The sequence below is a fragment of the Epinephelus lanceolatus genome, chromosome 21, assembly GCF_041903045.1.
Source record: "Epinephelus lanceolatus isolate andai-2023 chromosome 21, ASM4190304v1, whole genome shotgun sequence".
Lineage (NCBI taxonomy): Eukaryota > Metazoa > Chordata > Actinopteri > Perciformes > Serranidae > Epinephelus > Epinephelus lanceolatus.
The window spans coordinates 10,586,469-10,608,462 of record NC_135754.1 but is presented as its reverse complement, the minus strand read 5'-3'; the positions used below and the strand labels follow the sequence as shown (position 1 = coordinate 10,608,462).

General features: G+C 42.1%; 1 protein-coding gene across 1 annotated transcript in view; it reads left to right on the top strand.

The window, feature by feature from the left end:
* Positions 1 to 17,867, top strand: part of spata20 (spermatogenesis associated 20) — a 75,465-nt gene extending 57,598 nt beyond the window's left edge. The window contains exon 16 of the mRNA XM_033611654.2: positions 15,468 to 17,867. Coding sequence (XP_033467545.2) covers positions 15,468 to 15,647 — 180 coding nt within the window. The 3' untranslated portion in view covers positions 15,648 to 17,867. The remainder of the gene's footprint in view (positions 1 to 15,467) is intronic.
* Positions 17,868 to 21,994: the final 4,127 nt, after the last annotated feature.

The following is a 21,994-nucleotide window of genomic DNA, read 5'->3' as shown; positions in this document are numbered from 1 at the left end:
AGAACAGGGTTTGGCTTTAGAATCTCTCTTGGGTGAAAGTCAGTGTTTGTTGGACCCACCCACTTTCGTCCTTGTCCAGCCGTGTTTCCCCCTGACGCCGCATGGTGCTATTAAGTTATAATGGCAACTAGGGCTGGGCGGTATTTGTGGTGACGGTAACTTACAACAGTAAACATGACCCGCGGTGCTGCTTTTGTGGTTACCTTCATACCGCAGTACTCCGGCTACGGCGGCAGAGTGGGGCCCGGCAGCCGGCCGGCCTGCCTGCCTCACGCACCTCCATCGCTACGAGATGGAGGTGGCCTGGCCAACCGCACCAAACCCAGGCCCGCGGGAGAAGGGCGCCCAGCGTGCAGGGGGAGGCGGCCGGCCGGCCGTCCTGCCTCATGCATCTCCCTCGCTACGTGATGGAGGCGGCCTGGCCAACCGCACCAAACCCAGGCCCGCGGGAGAAGGGGGCCCGGAAGTCGCCGGCCCTCCCTCTTCCCTCTAATGTTTATACATACTAGCCTATATAACGCTATATACACAATAATAGATGGATTAGCAACCGTTTTACTTCTGACGATAAATAGTTTCCTTCCTAGACTTGGCTTGGTATGGCTTTTTAAATTGTTTTATTTAAGGTATAAAAAAGGAGAGAAGACGATTCTGCGATATCATACTGTCACCGCATACCCCCAAAATAATACCGTTATATTGATTTTAGGCCATACCGCCCAGCACTAATGGCAACTGACCACGTATCAGGCCAATGTTTTCGTTGGTTTCTGACACCACAAGTCACTGCCCAAGCGCCGGATTTCGACGACTTTGACGTGAGACCGGGCTCAAAGATTTATTTGAGAAGCAGCTCAGCACTGTGTGTCAAGTTTTTCTAGTCATAAATCTGACTAATAAATAGACATTGTATTTTGGTTAGGCTCCTATTCAAACTTTAAAGTTTAAAATGTATAAGGTCTTAGAATACCATGATGGAAGTATGTGATGGCCATCTCCACGCTCAGTTATATCTCATAAGTTGTTGCAGTCATTTTTGAGTTGAAACCATTTGTTACACAGATTTGATGCAATAATTAAGTTTTTTTTAAGCATTGGTGTATTGATAAAAATGTTAAAAAATTGCTCCAAAATACCACATTGAGGCACAAAGATCTTGAGAAACACCATAGCAAAATCTGTGCTGTGATGTGGTATCAAAAGTTCTGACATTTGGTGATATCTGTAAGAATTGCAGGCAATCACTTCTGTTCTGGAAACTGCTCAGAAACCCCCTTTTTGTCAAGACACCTATAAAAGCCGCATATCCTCTGAATGTCCGAGGTCTCTAGTTTGTCGCTGTAAAGTTTCATGAGGCTGTGAATATTTAAGAGGTCACAATAGGTTATTTTATACAACGATGTCCCTTTCAAAAAATGGGGGACTAACATCATCGGACATGAATAAAACTGAGCTTGTTAAATCCACTCAGTCTCAGCTGTCCGCTAGTACCCAATTTATGAATGTCCAAGACTATTTAGGGACCCCAGTATGCAGAAATATTCAAATACAATAGGCAAAAATAAGAGGTTTGTACTGCATTTGCTTGAGACTAGCATAAAGTCAGCATGTTTGTAAAGGACAGACATGTGGGTACCTATGTTTAGTCAGGTATCCTAAGGTAAAGGGACCCCTATGAAAATGGCCATGCCAGATTTCCCCTGGCCAAAACTTAGCCTAACTTTGGAGTGTTATTTCACCTCCTTCCTGATAATCGCATCACCACCCAGAAGGACATGTGCATCTACTGCCAGCTCATCTAACACCACTGAGCAAGGAAACGTTACAGCCAAGGAGGACGCCATTAATGTTTACATCTCAGGCTGTCACGAGCATGAGCCTCTTGTCCATGAGTAGATGCTTGCCTCCTTCTGTGCGTTGTGGGTTGGTAGAAAGAAAATAGTTCCTACATGAAGCTGCTCACACAAAGATCTATGGATTGTCTTGAGTGGCTGGATCATGATTTCTGTAAAGAGGCATTGCTTGAAATGTATTTTTGGAGCACTTTGAGCACCACAAGCTGAGTGCCATCTAGTTCCATTATATTGGAGAGAAAGCTACGGCCGATATCTCCATCACTTGGCAACTCGCCCCAAAGCAATTTAGATGGATGAATAGCACAACAGGGAAGAGAGAAAATATGTTTTTAATTTGGGTTGAACTGTCCCTTCAAAAACAGAAATAGTTATTGCTATTTTCTAAATTGTAAGTGCTTACATAACCCAATTTATAATTTATTACAAAATATGATTTACATCTTTCATTTAACAATTTCTATGGCCTGGATATGTTGCCTGTGAGGGTATAAATTAGAAAAAAATAAGAGAAATTAATATTATTTCCATTCCAGACTAGTCTGTAATCTTCATGTAAACTTTTAAAAAGAATAGTTTAAACTGTTATTACGAAACCGTTGTGTGATCAGCAGTGGAGAAACTCTGAGCCTAGCCAATTCCTCCACTTCTTTTAACTGATCCCTCTTCAAGCTACAGCAGACAGTGACCCTGATAAAGACCTGTGAGACTTAATTTTTACATAAACCGTACAGTGTGCCTTGGATTGTTTTTGAAGAAGAATATTCTTCGCTCATGCAGTGAGCCCTTGACAAGATGGAATGAGCCCTCCTCTTAATTTGAAGACCCTTTGGGAGACAAAACTATTTTGTGATCATGAAGTCTCCCACTGAAATTAAATTAAAGAGGACATAAAATGATTTTGTTTTTAATTAATTCATTTTTTAATTACTTCGGCAAGCTGCTCTGTGATACTGAAGTACTTTTTTTCCCTGGCACAGCTCTCACTTTCTCCACATCTCATCAAACGGTCTTCTCGCCCTTCTCAGTTATTCTTCCTCCCACTGTAGATGGAGCACGATTTTTTTCACGTCATTAACAGACAACATATGTCTGTACATATACATTACTCTAGCATGAAATGAGATGTGGGCTAGAGCACAGATGACCTCCTGCGTAGTATGATGTAACAGCCCTCATGTTCCAACCAGTGAGACTTTCACACGTGACATAAGACTCAGTTCCTCTACACCTGCCTAAGTTTGCAGTTTCCTGTGATGAGTTGGAAACAAAACAGAATGTTTTTTATCGATTCTGACCTGCTGTGTCACTGAGAGCTAATGAAACACCTCTCCTGGAGTCTCACACTCTCATAATCTCACACGTCGAGACAGTTGCGAGTTGATCTGGGGGGTCATTGTCGGCCTTTCGCCAGCATGACCCTGACTGCGGTACAGTAGCCAAGGTCTGAAATTAATTAACTGAAGTATTTTTCATTTATTTCAGACTGAATCTATCATACTTTTTGTATTTTTAGAGTTTAGAGTTTTCTTGATGAAAAGACTCACAGTAAGTGCTCAAGTTTTACAGTCAGTAATAATGTCTAATTTCTTTCATAGTGTATGTTACTGCAATAGGTTTTTTTGAGGCTGATACAGGTATCAGAGTCTTGCATGTACCTGCTGGGCATGAATTTTTCATGTTTACTATATTTTTGGGACTTTCTTAGATCATAGGACTAACGTATGAATTTGGAGAATGGGCATAGTTCCCCTTTTATTTTTTTGCAAAGGCAAATTTATACAATACAAAACACTATTAACAAATTCGCCTAATAAATAAAACCAAACCCAACTACAGTAATTTAACACGAAGTAATAGTTATATTACTTGGAACAGCAAAATACATTTTGATTTGGGATCTGTAATTGTTTACCTAACTCAAAGAGATTCAGCAGCCAGACATCTCTACATTATCCGTTTAAGAGGGGCTTAGATTACAAAAAGAATAGCTAGTCCACCTTAACATTCCACCTCAAGTGAACCAGGTCAGGTTCCAGTGGGAGGCTAACCTTGCTCACCAACCTCAGGGCTAACCCCAAATCTGCACTGTGATTGCGACTGGTCGGTTCCAGTCATATAGGAATCAGTGCTATGTTGGCTACAGGGTTCGGTACCCAACCCTTGTGGGCACTGGGTGAGGACGAAACTATCTGATCCAAAACCCTTCTGCAACGGGAGGGGCTGTTGATGACTTGTGGGAGGAGCTGTGGTGGATAAACAGGAAACAGCTGATAGCGAGCAGCTAGTAGCAAGAGGGAAACGCAAACCTGAAAGACACTGTAAAGATGAGCAACTGGGGAGACAAGGAATTGCGCGCCCTCCTTGCCCTCACAAGCAAAGAGGCCATTAACCATCAGATGACGGGAACAGTGAGGAACGGGCCGACTTACGAGACAATTGCTGAAGGACTGACTAGCCGCGGCTTCCCTCCCACATCACTGGTTACGTTACATACTGAGCTACACGTTTTGATATTTGCTCACACCCCCCATTGCCTCGAAAAAGGCACATTCTGTATAAACAAAAGTAGGTAGGCGGCATTTTGCCGCACTCCCCGATTTTGTTTTTATACTGCCAATGCTGAAAAAAGACTGATTGGGCTTTCCTGCAGATTTGCACAACTCCTATCTTAACAGGGCTATTGCAAGGTAACAACAGCAGAGTTCTCCAGGTTGATCTATATCTCTAGTGAACTCGGTGAATGGCATTTGTTTTATCTCCAAGGTAACAGATCTAAAAGCAAGAGGGTCAAAGTTCAGGGCGTAACGTTATGAGACAGTAGTATGTCTGAATTGAGTGCATACCGCATGCAACATTACATACTTTTTAAGGGCAGCTGCAGTACATGCTAAAAGTAAACAGAAAGAGTATGCAATTGGAACGCACCCTATGTTTTTTTCTGTTTGTTTTAATGTCTAAATTAGCTACCATTATCAAGCCTAACTAGCCGCCACCTTTTTTTTTCTCATCATGCTGTTAAGTTTCTATTACAACTAAAAATTTGACTTTAACTCAATTATCAATGTGCAATAACTGCTGGTTAGCACATAGTATTTATAAGCCATGACGACCAAATCTATTTCTTTCCATTTCTAACTCACTCTAGTGTAAATAAGAGTAACTTAATTGTGAATTCAACTGCATTAAAACACAGCACAGGACATCACAGAGAGCAGGAGGTTACTTAACAGAAGTTTAACACGCTGAGAAAACTCTCTAACTTTATCTGCAGTCACTCATTTTAAATGTCAATACAGCCGATCACACAGCTGCTGTCGTTATGTTAATTACGTCAGATGGCTTCATGATTATGCAGTAATGATTTGATTACCACCGCAGCGCAGCGGCTTGGATGACATTTTAGCTGCGATTAAATCCCTCGGTAATTTCTTCCTTGTTTGGTTGTCTGACAACAGAAACAGAGACGTATGTAAATGAAAACAACTGTATCGTAAATTTGTCAGGATGAAAACACAGTACAGGTGACTTGTGAAAGGAGGCAGGGCGGAGGTTTCCTGGACTGACACCCATTACAGCAACACTGTCTGCAGCCTTCTCCAGATAAAATGTAAAACATATTCTGTTAGCCTATAATTCAACTTTCATCACCTCAAGTTTCCCACTTTTTCTACTTGTGTAAATTTAAAGCAAAACATGCTGACTGTAGACCTTTACTGTTTGGACTGTTAACGTGATCAGTTTGATAATGCAGCACAGGATCTGTTCACAAATCTGAACTCGCACACTTCATCATCTGTTCTTCCACTGGAACTGACCTTCTACAGATATTTACAGCTTTGTTTACACACAAATGTGTGTGTGTAAAACTAGAGTTTGCCATGAGTGTGGCACACAGTCTCTCTTCCTCTCTTTAACTATTTATAGTGTATACATATCGTAACGTCGTCTGATCTAATTTATCTCTTTTTTGGGATCAGAGATGGGCTAATTATTACTCTGGTTTTGCTCTTCCTGTTTATATTAAAAAAGCCTTTCAGCTCCAGTTAATAAAAGGATTCCATATGCAAAAAAATTGGTCCTTATTAATTCCTTCAACAGTCCTTTTATAATGAAAATAAATGCAAAGTGGTGTTTGATTCAGTAGCCGCAAAGTCCATGTGTCTTTCCAAAGGGTTAAATAATTAATGGAGGAGTGTTCTTCGATTAGAAAAACGAATATAACTGAAATTTCTTCAGGAATTAATCAGTTGAAAGAACTTTCGCACTTAGTTAAACCTTCTTTTGGCCCATTATGGCAGTCAAAGACACTGTGAGGCACACATTGACTCACAGAGCGTGTATAGATCTGCAAAACATCAGTGAGAATAAAGATTTGCTGACAAGGTAGTTGTTGCTTTCTCAACAAGGTGTAGCTATAGGACTTAATCAGTGTGGGAAGTCAAACAGTCCAAACTCCCATAAGTTCTGACTGCGCAATAAACAGGGATTGGTCTACTTTTGGTTGGGTTGGTGGGGTGATGGTGTCCTGTCGCATCAATTTTCTTTGAGGACAGTGCATCAGAAGATGTATCCATAAAAACAGGTGTAGGTGTTTTCCTCTGTGCCACTGTAGTGCAAGAAGACATGACATTTACTTAAAATCTTAGCTTAATCCTTCTGTCTTATAACACTTGTATGTTAGATTTGATCTCATTCTTAACTTGACATGACTTTTATGACTGTGGCATATGAGAATTCCCTTTCATCTTAAATGCAACATAAGCTGATGGAGTATGTCATAAGTGTCAGGACCTGATGGAGGAGAGGGGCCGTTAATTCTGCTCAGACACTGAGGCGTCCTCACATCCCAGCGCAGAAGCTGGTGATTTAGTGGAGAGCGTCCTGTAGACTCTGTCAGCAGCTGAAAACTGATGCTCAGCGTGACAAAGGACAGAGCACACCGCCGGAACACGCTCGCCCACTCAACTCTCGTTCATGTCGGAAGACACACAAGTGAACCTTTGTGTGTGTGTGTGTGTATTCATTCATTTTTTTAGGTCTCAATGAAAGTGTTTCTGTGATTGAAATTGAATAAAAGAAGGGAGTTTGACATTTAAAATTGTAACTGTTTGACTTTTTTATGTCCAACAACAATAGCAATTTGTGTTTCTCTCAGTGCAAGACAGAATATCACAGACGGTGTGAGACAAAAGGCAAAATAGTAACACCGAAAACATAGCAGCGTGTTCCTCAATTGTGCATGGAGGTAGAAATGACAAGTATGGATAATAGACAGTAATGATTGCATTCACAATATCATTGGCATCAATCTGAGTCTGGTAACAAGATGAATGAATGAAAATGGGTTGGACTCATAGGATTTATTTAATATTTGTGTCTGAGAGCATGTGTGCAGTGATGTTTCACTCTATGGGAGCACCTGCATTAAATTCTGTCAAATTTTGAATTTGGAGCGTATTTGGGGTCAAATTTTGAGTTTATTCAACTTTGGCTCTAAACCTTATGAAAAATCAGCGTAGTCTTCACACCTATGGCTCATGCAGCTGCCCGAGAGAGCACAGCTGCACGTTCCATCGGAAATAATGGCCTGTCTCTGGCAGTAGCGCCCCCAAGGCAAGGCTATGAAATGACGGCTGGTACATGCACTCTAACCCCATGGGAGCTATGGGTTACTACACCTGTGCAATGTAACTGGAGGTGCAGTGTTGAAGGGGTACAGCACATAGCGCTAGAAAGGCATAGTGTTGGCACAGGTGCTCTTTGGGTGCCCTCGGCTTTAGAGAACTTCTTAGGTACACCGAAGGGATGGCAGCTGATAAACTATAGAATGCTTTCATATAGAGAGGAGTTGTTTTTTTGTCTTTTATTAAGGACCTTTTCAGTGATTGCAGAACTGTAATACCCTCCCATACTGAATTCTTCAAATAAAATATATTCAAACCCAAGACCTACTGTGGACACCTTCATCATCCCCATGTTCTATCATAATGCACCAGCTATTGAGCCTTCTGACAACTGCAGAGCAGATTTTACTGTGCATGTGTTGTACCCCAGTGGTATGATGATGTGATTTTTAACCTCCTTGCCCCATGGGGAGCCAGGAGGGGCCATAGCCACCCTGATCCAGTTGTTGGCTACCCTGGAAATCCAGAGTTCTCGCAAGAGTACAATTTAAATTTGCTCAGCGAGTCATTCTGGCAATCGGTAATGATGCTCATTACCCATGCCGTTGGAGCCGAGCTGCACCAATCACATCAGTGTATCTGATATAGGTGGGCCAGAGGCGAGCAAAACAGATGATGACAGCGCTGCAACGGCAAAGTCCAGAATCAGTCAGTAAACATTGCAAGATGACTACGGATGAACTCCAGTTGTTTGAAACGGCTTTGGCCGCTACAATGAACGAGTTAGACTTGGCTTTTTCTCTAAAAGAGGAACAGAAGACGGCGCTCGAATCTTTCCTTTGCAAGAAGGACGTTTCTGCTGTTTTGCCGACCGGATACGGCAAGAGTCTAATCTATTGTTCTGATTGGTCGTAGTGTTATCCAATTGTGTGCAGTGATATTTTCAAATGCATGCTTGGTGCCGCCCCTGGAGTTGGGCCATTTTCATTACTCATAGCCAGACCCTAAATCTTTCTAGATTTGGGTCTGGATATCCAGGCTAGTTGTTGGCCCCTTCACTGGCTGAAATATTTGGAGGCCAACATTGCCATCTTTGAGAGGCTGTGGCACTTGCTTTTTAAGATATATCAAAGGTCGAGGTTCCTTGTGAAACTAGACAACCCAAGGTATCCATTGGAACCAAACGTGTCAATATATCTTGTCGGGAAGGGGGCAAAACAATGCTCCAAAGTCAGGCTCAATTTTGGCGAAGTAAATACTGGCATGGCCTCAGCTAAACTTGAGAAGCCTTGTTCCAAATAAATGTTTTGTTCTTACAATCAAGGTACTCCTTCAAATTGAAGTTGTATATTTGGTTTGTTTGCGTTTTAATGAAAAGGACAGCCTATTTGAAGAACAATAAACCACATAACATATACAGATACAAAACATTAAAACAGGATTGTTGTGGAAGTCAGAATGTCTGATAATTAGTAATATGATCTATAAAATAAGTAACCAAAGTATATTCTGAACAGAAACACAGCACTTTTGTTTTTGCTCCCATTTTTCAAGGCACACAGAAATATATATCTTGGGCGCATGAAAAAAGTCACAGCTGTTTTAACTTAAATCTGTGAAAAATGGGAGCAAAGACAAAAGCGTTGCATTTAAATTTTTGTTCAGTGTATATCACTATGTGATTCTTTAACTCTTATATTGACATAGTTTTTAACGTAGCCTATATACATCAACAGCATAATACATTTCCAGATATGTAGTTATTGCTTTTGGTTTTGGTGTGCCACCCCAAGGTTATCAGTAGCCCCATCTTGTCGCCCCTATGAAAAATTTCTTGGGTTGCCACTGGTCTCTGGCGGTTTCTAACTGGTGCTTTTAGTGTAAAAGCCCTGTAGCATTTCAGGTGTTCAACTGGGTTGAGATCTGGTGACTGCAGATGCCAGAGTATGACTCACATAATTTTCAAACCGTTGAGTGAGCCCTTGTGCCCTGTATGGAACCACTTGTATTTATTATGATGTTCCACTCTTTCATTTGGAGTTATCCTTAATTTGTATATTTAGAAGAAGCCATATTAATGTGAGTTTGTGTTGAGTGCCAGGCTTGAACCCATGCTGTCCACATTAGTCTGGATGCTAGAGCTCCCTCAGAGTCAGTGGAACCCTAATTCATAAAGAGGGGAAAGAAAAGAGAGATCAGTTAATCAACACACACAAAATAATAATGCTCTTAGATATAAAAACACATCCATAGCTGTGAGGAGCAAGCAAACTAAATGAACTGAACTGGACAATAAATACTGAGATGAAAAGTGTACCCGAACGAGCGGATATTTGATCTCTAATAACAGGGCAGTTTCAGCTTTATCAGATGCCTCCTTGTAAGTCCATCTCCACGTCTTGATTTATTTGGTGTCTTTGCCTTCTTCCTTCATTTCAAATTTCTCCTGGCTATTTATTTTCCTCCAGTGCTCTCACCTCACCCTCCTCCCTGGCCTCTCTTTTCCGATGAATATTCAGTCAAGTAAATGGATCTGATGGTGAAGTTAGTGTTAACGGATGACTGACAATGTGTGTGCCGCATGTGGCCCTGCCGCACCGCCTCCCCGCGTCGCCCAAATTTTGTGTTAGAGTGTGAATGTGTGTGTCCGTTTCTGTCCTGGGGCGGCGGTCCAGATGCCAGGTTGTTATGATGACTGAGCAGGTCCCTTCATGTGTGTGTGTGTGTGTGTGTGTGTGTGTGAGACAGAGCAGAATGAGAGGGATGGAGGAAGTAAATCGCCTCACGCTTGGGTGCACACGGCACTATTCAAAGCCACTGTCATCACTCTTCCTCAGGTATGTCAGCGGCTCTGAAGAGTGTGTGTTTGGTCTGCTCTTTGTGTTTCCTTTGCTTTACCTCGGCCTGTGAGTCTTGTGCGCACTCGCTGGGTGAGAAACCGAGGAGAGAGAAAACATTAAAATGGCTCCTGAAGATTTTTGTGTGTTTTTGTGTTACTTCCGGCACAGGTACACTGTGTTCTTTGAAAGCGTCTGAGCTCAACTGCTTTGGCAGCGCAAGAGAGAAAGAGTAGGAGGGAGCTGTCAGTGTAGGGACATTTAACGGGTGGGAGTTGTGTGTGTGTTGATGTGTGTTTGTTTGAGGGTTGCCCAGTGTATGAAGAGATTAACCCTGTGGGAGTTTGACTGCGCTCTCATGTGTAGCCAACTGTGCTGTCTGCTACAGCTTCACACACACACACACACACACACACACACACACACACACACACACACACTCGTGCACACACAAATTTTGCCGTACACAGAATACACGACCACACACTTTGCAGTCGCTTCATCACATTCACAAGCCTCGTATATACGTTCACACATAATCAGTCTCCCTGTCACTCTGTGTTGCTCTCTTTCTCCATCACTCTTACACACACACTTGTCGTGTCCAGTCCCCAGGGCTGTGTGCGGATAGTGTTGTTGTGACACAGTCAGACTACAGCATGACCTTTCAGTTGAGGGCGAGCGGCTGGATGTGGTCTGGGCCCATAGAGGGACCGCATGAAGCTGACAAGCAGAAAGAAGAGTCGGGACAGAGGGGAAAAGGTTTGGCTTGGCAGGGAAATCCTCCTCCTGTCTCCATAGCAACAGTCACACCGCTATGACCAAATTTCATCACACTCTTCACCAGTCTTCCCCTGTGCGTGTGTGTGGTTAAGCTTTTAAAATGTTTCCCCCCTCTACAGCGATCTGTGTGAATCCATAGTTTCCTGCGTTTCAGGTTATTTATGCTCTGAGTTGTGTCTGACAGGTGTTCCAGCATCACCGTAGAGAATAAGATAAGATAGGGCAGCATCGCTTCATCATCCCCTCAGGAGGATTTTTATTTACCAGGCATCACATTTAGCAGTGGGAACAGACATACCTCACCGCTACGGAGACGATCCTCAATGGCATGAGACAGCAAGCGCAGCCCATTGATAGTTTCTTGGCGTTAGAAGTGCAGATGGCTACCAGCGCAAATGAGCATCTAAATGGCTGAGTGGAGCACTGGGAGCACATTGAGGCAGCCGTTGAATGGGAGCATGAGGTCTCATTGAGGCAGGATGGAGAGGAAACAGTTCTGCATGATGGTGTGGGTGAATGCTGCTGGCAGTCCAACAGGGGACAGAGGAGGAGTGTCTGGTCTAATGGCCAGTGTAGTCTAATGGCCAAGGCTAGATTAAAGGTAAAGGCAGGAGCTGACAGCATTAGGAGTACCTGATGCTCGAGTCCCTTTTAGCCACCTGGGTACATGGCTCGGTTGAATTAGTGCAGTGCAGTCACACTGAATGGAGTGGGCTACGGATTATGGGGACCAACCTGGTAACCGTAAAGTCACATGGTCAGCTAACATAAGTGCGTCTTAAGGCCATGACACACCAAGCCGTTGGTTGGCCGTCGGGCACACCTGTGCAATAATCATGCTGTCTAATCAGCATCTTGATATGCCACACCTGTGAGGTGGGATGGATTATCTCGGCAAAGGAGAAGTGCTCACTAACACAGATTTAGACAGATTTGTGAACAATATTTGTGAGAAATGGTCTTTTGTGTATATAGACAATGTTTTAGATCTTTGAGTTCAGCTCATGAAAAATGGGAGCAAAAACAAAAGTGTTACGTTTATATTTTTGTTCAGTGTAGATGACCTGCTCCTAATTTTTGCCACAATGCATCGTTTGTAGCCAGACACAAGACTGAAGCTTCTCTGCTAGTGTGCTGCTCATGCTACACCTCCAGTGTAGACACAGTGTAAGGGTCTACAGCCATGGTAGTTGCAGGCCCTACAGCTGAGGCTGATTTGACAATCATTGTAATGTCAGAGGAATGCTAAAGTCATTAGGACACATCATCTGGGAACCATAAATGTCTGTACCAAATTTCACAGCAATCTATCCAATAGTTGTTAAAATATTTCAGTGTGGACTGACCAGCAGCAGTTAAAACAAGTTTTACTCAGTGTCCACTTACTCTTGAGCTTATTGAGCTTATTATTCTTGAGCTTTTGATGTAGTCATCATCAGTAATTTGCTCAGTTGCTGTTAAAATGTTCCAATTATGCATGATTCTGGGAAACCTTGATGACTTCTCGTCTATGTTGATATAAAAATTGAGCTGTAAATAGATTTTTGACTTTGAAACCGTCAATAAAAAACATGTTTTTCAAAGACTCTTCTGACAGAATACAGTCTGTAATGGGGAAAAAAGTGATTAAATTCAAGTACTTGATTGATTAAGGGAACAAGATTCTAATGCTGATTAAGCATTCGACAAAAGCAAAATGACCAGCCGTAACATGGAAGTTATCCTCTGTTATTCATCTTACATAAGGTCATCTTACAAAAAAATATTAGACTGTACCAGTTTTTGTTAAATTTGCTTGTCTTCTGTTGTTTGCCGAAAGAAACACCAATGGACCTGCCCTTAGCTATAGGCAAGCATAGCCATCACAGAGTCAATACAGTAGCTGGCATATAGCTATAGAAGTGTTTTACAGCTAGGTGTATTGAAATGATGGACATTTCCTGCACCATGTCTAGCTTTGATGATCAATCAAACCCGCAGCCATCAGTGACCCTCAGTCTACCATCTGAGATACATGTCAGTCCTCTCTGGCAGAATTCACCTGAGATGAGATGTATCACCGGACCTCTCTCCTCATTCTGTCTCTTTGTTTCCTCCTCTCCCTCCTTTTATCTCTTCTGCCTCTGCTTGTTGTTTATGTTGTCATTTCTCACTCCGTTGTGAACTAGAGGTGTTGCCGGGCCAGGAGGAAATGACACGTGTTTGACAGAAAGCTGCCTTAGGGACGGACAGGGCAGCCCTCTTTAACTTCACTCTGCTGCCTGTCCAAGAGCACCAACACACACACACACACACACACACACACACACACACACACACACAAGCAGATACAAAAACAGGGAATTTCTGTCATCCTCCGTTTTGTCACCTTGAGCCACATTCACACACTTGTCAATAATTTCACATATTTGAATGATTTGTTGTGGGTGTGGAAGGGCAGCACTGGGGTAGCGGTGGAGTTGAGGTCTATTTGGGAACCACTTCTGCTACAGGCAGGACACGTGAGCCACATATCCATCCACACACTCTATTGTCTTTCTTCGATTGTGGGCATGAGACGATGGCAGCTACTGACCCAAGATTGTATGTTATTTTTAGGAGGGTTATTTCAGTTTGTTTGAATGCTTATGTGTATTTGTGTGAGACATGACACAGCTGTATTAAAGCTTGAGTGCGGGAATTTTACATATAAATGAATGTCCATTACAATTAATCCTTTGCCAAATGAGTTCACACAATGCTGATTAAGCCCATTGCCACCAGGGAAAGCTCTCTGTATTTCGCATTATGCCAGAGTTGTGGTGTCTGTGGCAACTGTCTTGGGCTATCACACTGAAAATAATGCATTTTACACCAACCAGCCAGAGCTAAAGGGAGCAGGAAGGGTGGATAGACCATATGGACGCTATCACAGAAAAACCCAAGTGCCCATAAAAAGTTTCTGGAGAGGATGCTCCAGATAAAAAAAGAATCTCAGTGTTTAGAGGGAGGTTTTAAGTTAAATTAAAAAAAAAAAGCAATCAACAGGTGTACACATAAGCACATGAATCCACAGTGTTTCTGTAAATACTGTCCCTGCCAGAGGGGGAAGACAAACGTTCCGCACACCAGCTTTAATGATAAATGAAAAGTGATCACTGTCACAACTGGGAGTCATCCCTCGCTGAGATGCTCCACTGAAAAATGAATGCTCCACAAATTGTTCCTAGTTGTATTGGGATAATAAGGAAAGTGTGGGGCTGGGATTTGCCCAGGGTGGAACTGGTTGTGTGTGCTTTCTTGTGTTTGTGTGCAACATCAGTGGAGCAATTGAGAGGATTGTGTGCCTACTGTGCTTGACTGGAAACACTAGGGGCTCAACACATGGAGCACTAGCATTTTTGGTGAGCTACCTAGCTGCAGCTAACTTTCTCATAGAATTAAACCACATCAGCCAGTGCACATAATGGTACTTCAATCTTTAATCCATGTGCCATACAGGAGGCTGCTGTAGCATCACTGTATAAACTCTTGCAACAGCAGCTGAAGCATTTTAGTCAGCAAGCTAATGCTAACAATATTAGTTATCTAATGCTAATCAGAAGATCACAGATACAATGCTTTTATCTTCACAACTTTATCTTCATTCTTAAGATTCTGTCTTGTTTTCATAAAGGACTGGACTTGTGATATCATTGACATTTTGTTGATGTGTGTTGAAAATAAAACTATTACTAACTAATGTGATTAATGCAAAAGTGAAAAAGATCAATTAGTGGTTAAGGAAAGGTGGCAAACCCTTGATTTTATTTCCTTAACTTACTGTAATCATGATTTATGTAGCCGAATCCCTTATATTTTTCTATATTTATGTTGAGAACTCCAGTTAACCCAAAGACAATATTAACTTTGTATAGTGCTCCCAGTGCTTTCTATGATCCCAGAAAAGGTTTTCTATCCAATAGCTTTAAGCAGAGTGGAGCACCCTAGAATTGAAAGCATGGCCGTGCAAACACAATGGAGGCCGAACAAAAGACAGCAAAAAGGTTATCAAACATCTTAAAAAAATTCCATTTCTGTGTAGCTTTGCCTTGGTCTTTTGCATCCATTCCTGAGGTCCATCCATTAAGGATTTTGTTGTAGCCATTGAGCAAATGTTCAGTGAAAATAGTTGTGTAGAAAATAATTCTTGGACCACAGAGAGCCTAGAAACATGAGAACTTTATACACGTGTATTGTTATGGGCAGACTATTGCTTTACCGCCTTCTAGCTGTTCTGGGGCTCCGCAGTGCAAGTAATGGTGAAGAAGGGAAAAAAGGAAATTTTTTGGCATATTAAACTGACACCATTTTTCTTCCTCCTTTACCCCTCCTTCTCTTTTTGGCAGGTTTTGATGCTCATTGACGGCACTGCAGACAGTTTCCTGTGCCAGCGTCTGCCAGCCCTCTCTTCCATGTCCCAGCAGGGTGGTGTCGCCACAGCCTACGTCTGCCAGGACTTTACCTGTACTCTTCCCGTCACTGACCCCCAGGAGCTTCGCAAGCTACTGCTGGATGGAACCATGTAGATTGGGGCAGAATGGCGACTGAAAAACAAAGTGACTGAGATTTTAAAAGGAGGGCTGTTACCTTCATAGACTGCACTTTTCTGATCTGCAGCCCGAGCCTAGCTTATCTCTGCTGTTTTTGGCTAGTTTAGTGGCTACTTTACCATGCTCCAAGCTCCTAGGTGACTTTGTCTGCAAGGTATTTTGGTTCCATTGTCAAAACCTATCAGCTATTGGTCCAATGACAATAAGTTTCTGAGGGCATGAGGACAGTATTTCAAGGAAATCTGGTGAAACAACAGATATATGAGATCTAAGACTTCCTCTTCTGTGTGCCCGTCATTTTGGCTAGTCAATATTAACTGATATCTGCATGTGAATTCCGATACAAAAAAAAAAAAGTTGATCCTAAGCTAGCTTGTCATTGGACGATAGCCGATGGGTTCAGAGATTGCATTTCGGACAACGCATTTCGCCTCTCAACACCAACTGCTTACCTGCCGCTCAAACATGATAGTTCAATACTACTTGGACTTCAAACTGAAACCGGAATTCTTCTGGTACCAAACTTTTGTACCGTTGCACACAGATTCTACATACAAAGGCAGATATCAGTTTATAGAGATTATCTCAGTTCCGACTTGTGCCCCAACTAAGTTCAACCTATATTCGAAGACCCAGTGTACTCACAAGACGCAGGGAAAATGTGACTAAGGGTTAATTTGAGTTTAACCTACGTCACAGCAGGCAATTTTCATCCAATTTACATCTCGCTCAGTCCACTACCGACTTGATATTCCAGTATTACGCCTACTCACACATATATGCCATACCACTGCCTAAAAATCTTGTTGCAGTCAAAACCTACACAGACCTCAAAGTATCTTCTAAACACAATATTCCAAACTTTTTTTTTAGCCAGGCACACTGGACGCTGCATTATGGCTCTGTTACCTGTCGTAAATAATGGATAGCTATATTCTAGCACTTTATAGAAAAATTATGGTAAACTACATAACCTAGCAGAGTCGCTATTCAGACTATAAAAAACTGTATTGTAACCTTAACTATGCCAGCATAAACATTCTTACCAAATATAAATGTATGCTTCAGTGGCTCTCGCTAGCAAGTCTGACTTTGCCATATAACGCCTGGGCCGACTGCCCCCGTGAGCCCAGTGGCTCAGGTGTAGCTCTGCTGCACCACAGCTGCGGCTCATCCACAGATTGCAGCAAAAATAGACAGTGAAAATGATCTGTTGATAGTCACACTGACATTATACCAGCAACATTACACCTCTCACTACAGTTTCTGTGTCTTAATCAGTAGGATAAAAAAGCATAAATATTCATTTCTAACATAACACCTCTTGTTTTGGTTTCACATTAAGGCCCTCTAGCATTTCTGTTGACATAATCCTTTCATTTGTTAACACAGGGTTTTCATTGTAAACTACTATTGGCCATTTTTAAAGGCAAACTTCTTGTTCTGTGTGAGCCCCAGCAGTACAGCAAGGTAGCTGTCACACACAGGGAGAGGTTGGCAGTGTGGCCCGGGCGTAACAGTCCCTAATCCAGCCTATTCTTTTGCGCAAGACCAGCTAGATATTACCTCAAATATCAACTTAAGTTTGTTTTAGCAGGCTTTCAGGGTTCGTTGATCAGTGGAGCCTTATTGAAATTCAGGAATGCAAATGTCCTTATAAAGAAATACGCACAGCAGCAGTGGCAGCCTACTGAAAACATGTAGCACTTGTACAAAATGTCCTGGCTTGACTGTTAGCCCAGAAGTAAACTGCAGACTCTTATTAATAGACTACAACCTAAGAGCACTTGGATGAATTGGACTGGCAATATTTTGCAGATGAACCAGTCTGCCCTGTCATCCTCTCCTGGCCCTGTGTTCCTGCTCCCACATTCATGTCACATGGATCTGACAGTGGAGGCCTGCATGCCTGTGTGTGTGCTCAAGTGTATAAAAAAAAGGTTGGTCTGTATGTAACCATACATTTCAAAAGTGTATTGTGTGTACATTTGAATTCATCTGTAGTCACGTCACAGTGAAGGAGCTGCTCCTCAGTTTACCATCTGCTCTCAGCCCTGATATCTTGGACTCAATGTGAGAGGATCTTCTCCACTGCTGCAGAGACTTGTGTCTTGTGGCTTTTATCCTGAGTTTTAGACAACAACAATGCACTGCATGTATACGCACAACTCTGAATAATAAAGTTATTTCCCTTATAAGCAGTGTTCATTTCATTTTGGAATGGGTGCTTCTTTTTTGTTTGCAGTTGTTATTTCCAGGGTGCTCAACTGTTGTCTTGAAACTAAGCTCTGTGAGTGGGATCACTCAAACACTTGAAAAAGTAGCTTAATTTTTTAGGTTCAGTTTACTTTTTTATGGCTCCATGCTGGCGATAGCCATGGCTGGAGGCATTATGTTTTCAGGTTGTCTGTCCGTCCATCCATCAGTCTGTCGGTCTGTCACATTCTCACGAAAGTGATACCTCAAGAACGCCTTGTGGGAATTTCTCCAAATTTGGCACAAACACTCAATTTAGCCCCGTTTCCACCAAACAGTCCTGTACGCTACGGTTCAGTTCACTATGCTTTTTTCCGCGTTTCCATTGTGAAAAGTTGTGGATGGTACCAATGGAACTATTCCGTACTGTCCCCATTTTCGGTACCCCTACTGTTGGGGTACCTAGCACACAGATCTGGTACAAAAAGGTGGAGCTGTGAACACTGCAGTCCGTTGATTGGTCAGAAGTGGATGGTCACTCTGCTCAGGGCTGAGCTGTGGCTGGATTTTAGGCTCATGTAACCACTGTGCACACTGTGGCAAGTTTTTTAACTGTAACTATAAAATGAAAGGATGTTTTACTGCCTCTCACAACAGCTGTCGTCAGAGAAAGAAATTAATTTAATTCACCAGGCCGACTGTCGGCAACCTTAAGTTGGAACGTCAACCTGTAATGTTACTCAATGCATGAGATGACTACGTGAATCCATCAGCACACCTTAAATTTCTGTGACCATTGACCATTACCATTACTTTTTTTAAATGGCATACACTTTCAGTAATAAATGGATTTTAGAGTGTTAATTTCAACCGGGTTATGTGAACTGCATATATCCCAATCCTCACTCACAGAAAAAAAAAGTGCAGTGGAGCGTTGTTGCTGTGGGCTACGGCAACACTAAACCCCTGAGCTTGCCTTAGAAGGACTAAAAGCACAAACCTGCTATTTTTAAATATCCCACAGAGAGAGACTCACTGCAGCCTGTTTTTATTTGGTTCTGAAAATGTTGCCGTGTAACTCCGTTCTGTGGACGATAAACAAGGTGCAGACTTCCATCTGTGTCACCGGTAATGAGGAAATACAGTGAGTGCTGGATGTGAGCAGTGAGTGACAACAACCCCGCCCACATTTAAGAGTACTGTTTGCGGTGGAAACGCAAGGGTCTAGGTGCCACGTCTGAAGAGTTACTTTTGGTTCCAAAGGTACTATATCGAAAATGTTTGGTGGAAACGGGACTTTTGACTCAACAAAGAACTGATTACATTTTGGTGGTCTCATTTTTTGTGAGTGTGATATATCAAGAACACGTTGAGGACATTTCTTTATATTTGCCACAAACATTCACTTGGATTCAGCAATGTTTGATCAGATTTTGGTGGTCAAAGGTCAACCCACTCCTCATGAAGATATAAACGCCTCATTCTGAGGTAAGGAAAACACAATTCCTATTTCCAGGTCACTAAAGAAACATTATATTATATACCATTTCTGCCAATATATTCCCCTAAATCCTACCGACTGGATCTTCAAGATTTGAGGAACACTAGCGTATGTGACATGATATGTTGGATATTTTTGTGACAGTTTTATGATGAGTTCTTTCTCTCAGTCCAGGATGGGAAATCTCCTGCAGGAACAGAGTGAATCTGTCCCAGCAATCTGCCTTTCTCTTCTTTTGTTCTATAAATATTCATCATACGAGAGAAACCCACTCTTGTGTATCATTTTCCTCGTCTCTTCCCCCAGCAGGCTGGATGAAGGTAATGTAAACTCTGTGTGACTGTGTGTTGTATCCAGAAGGTGCACATGGGAGAGAGAGTGTATGTGCGTGTGAGAAAGAGAGAGAGACAGATGGACCGCTGATGTCGAAGGAGGAGAGGGAGTTTGTCTCAAAGGGCGCTGCTTTGGGCTCTGGAAGCGAAGGAGAAGAAAAGACTGGAGGAGAGACGCACCAAACGTGATGTTTCCATTACAGCATGACGGCAGCCTTGAACTGTATCCCTCACCTCACCCGAGAGGTGACATGAATCGTCGCCTTAGCCACCAACGTACTGTAAGAACACCTAGACCATCTGCACTTGTTTACTTTTGCTTTCTCTCCTCTTTCTCCGTACACTTTTGTCTGCCAATTCCCTCCCCTCCCCCTCCCGTCCTCTCAGATCTGGCGAGGAGAGCCTTGTCGCCTCAAGAACGAGGGAAGTCATTTTGGCAGACGGCTGCTTCTGTGGAGGAACGAGAAATTGCCAAGAGAGGAAAAGAAGAAAACAGGGTGAAGAGGAGGAATGTGAGGCGCAGAGACTGACAGGGATAGGGGAGAGCAATCACTCCGTTCCATTTTAGCTCTGTCGTGTCCCGACCTCACTTTTCTTCACCTGTCAGATTGTGAACAGTCATACTTTCTGGCACTTTGGGGCTCCTTTTCATAGATCTCCAAATTCCTACACATTCTTATCTCTCCCTCTCTCCCCTTGGTGTCTCACCCTATCATCTTCTACCAGGTTGGGACCTCACTATCTTTGGTTACAGACACACTCATGTCTCTCTCGCTCAATAGCTGCACAGCTCTGTAAGCATGTTAGAACCACCGTCTTTTTAATTATTCAATCTTTCTCCTCACACAAATGCACACGTGTCATTTGTTATCCCCCTCCCCACGTGAATTCCATCACTCCTCTCATTAATGTTCTGCACTAATTGTTGTGATGAGTTACACAAGCTAAATTTTAATTGTGCTGAGATTAGTGGTCGACCCCGGTGAACCTGTTGGCTCGATAATAATGAAGTTGTAATCTATGTGTCACAGATCAGTAAATATTTTAATAATAACTTTATTTGTATAGCACTTTTCATTGCAACATACAAACAGCAAACATAGTGAATGGACAAAAGGACACTAAAAATTATGCAGGTGAAAGTAAAACCAGATAAAGGAGATGAAATAATATAATATTGTCCAGGAGATTTAGTCATTAATAGAGAGTTTTAAAAAGTTGCAGCACGGCAACATGCTCACAATAAAAATACTGATAGACAGATCTTTAACATGTATAATGTTTACCATGTTTACCATTTTAGTTAAAGTCGGAATTGATAACTTTTACAAAATAAAACTGATTGAAAATAAACTAAATGACAAAGATGATCTGTGACAAAAAAATCATATTGCTTTACCTGCTCTGCTGCCTTGTAACCCTTATAATGGCCTTGCTGCATGTGAACGAAAACAACCAATCAGAGTAGAGGAGTCTTTAGCGCAGCTGTCAATCACTCTGTGAACTGCGGTCAAACAATCAAACTAGGCAGCGCTGATCAAATATGAATCAAGAGTCTGTCATGCATTGCCTATTTCTCACCTCACATGTTTCAGATACATTTTAGTGTACTGTTTAGCTGTAAAATGAGAAAATCTGTGACCCTGCTGCCATGTTGGATACAGTCCACCGAAGTCCCAAGCACTATCCAAAAATGGTCATAAAACTTAATAACTGTAGATTTAAGCGTATTAGCATAGTAACATTTGCTGTGCCACTTCGCTTCAACTGATCACCACCAAAATCTTATCATCTGTTCCTTGTCCCATTATCAACCTTTCCTGTAAATTTAATCAAAATCCGTTCAAACTTTTTGAGTTATTTTGCAGACAAACAGACCAACACCGGCGAAAAACATAACCTCCTTGGCGGAGGTAATGATTGCTAAACATAAGGTACAGCTCAGACTGATGGGAGTGTCATTAGTTTTGCAGGTATTTGTTCTAAAATTAAAATATTGGGCAAATTAAATTTGGGTTTGATAATAGTGCTACATAAAAAGTTAGGAAATCGCAAAGGTGGTAACAATTCATCCTGCGAAAATTCATTTGTGTACCAAATATCATAGCAATCCATCTAATAGTTCTTGAGGCATTTCATAATGACATACAGTAATGTTTACCCTACAGTGGCGCTAGAGAAAAACCCATGAAATCACCAAAGTCATTATGAGGCATCATATAGTACTATGAATGTCTATACCAAATTGTCAAGTTATTTATCATTATGCACAGTTACAGAGAAGCAGTGGCAAT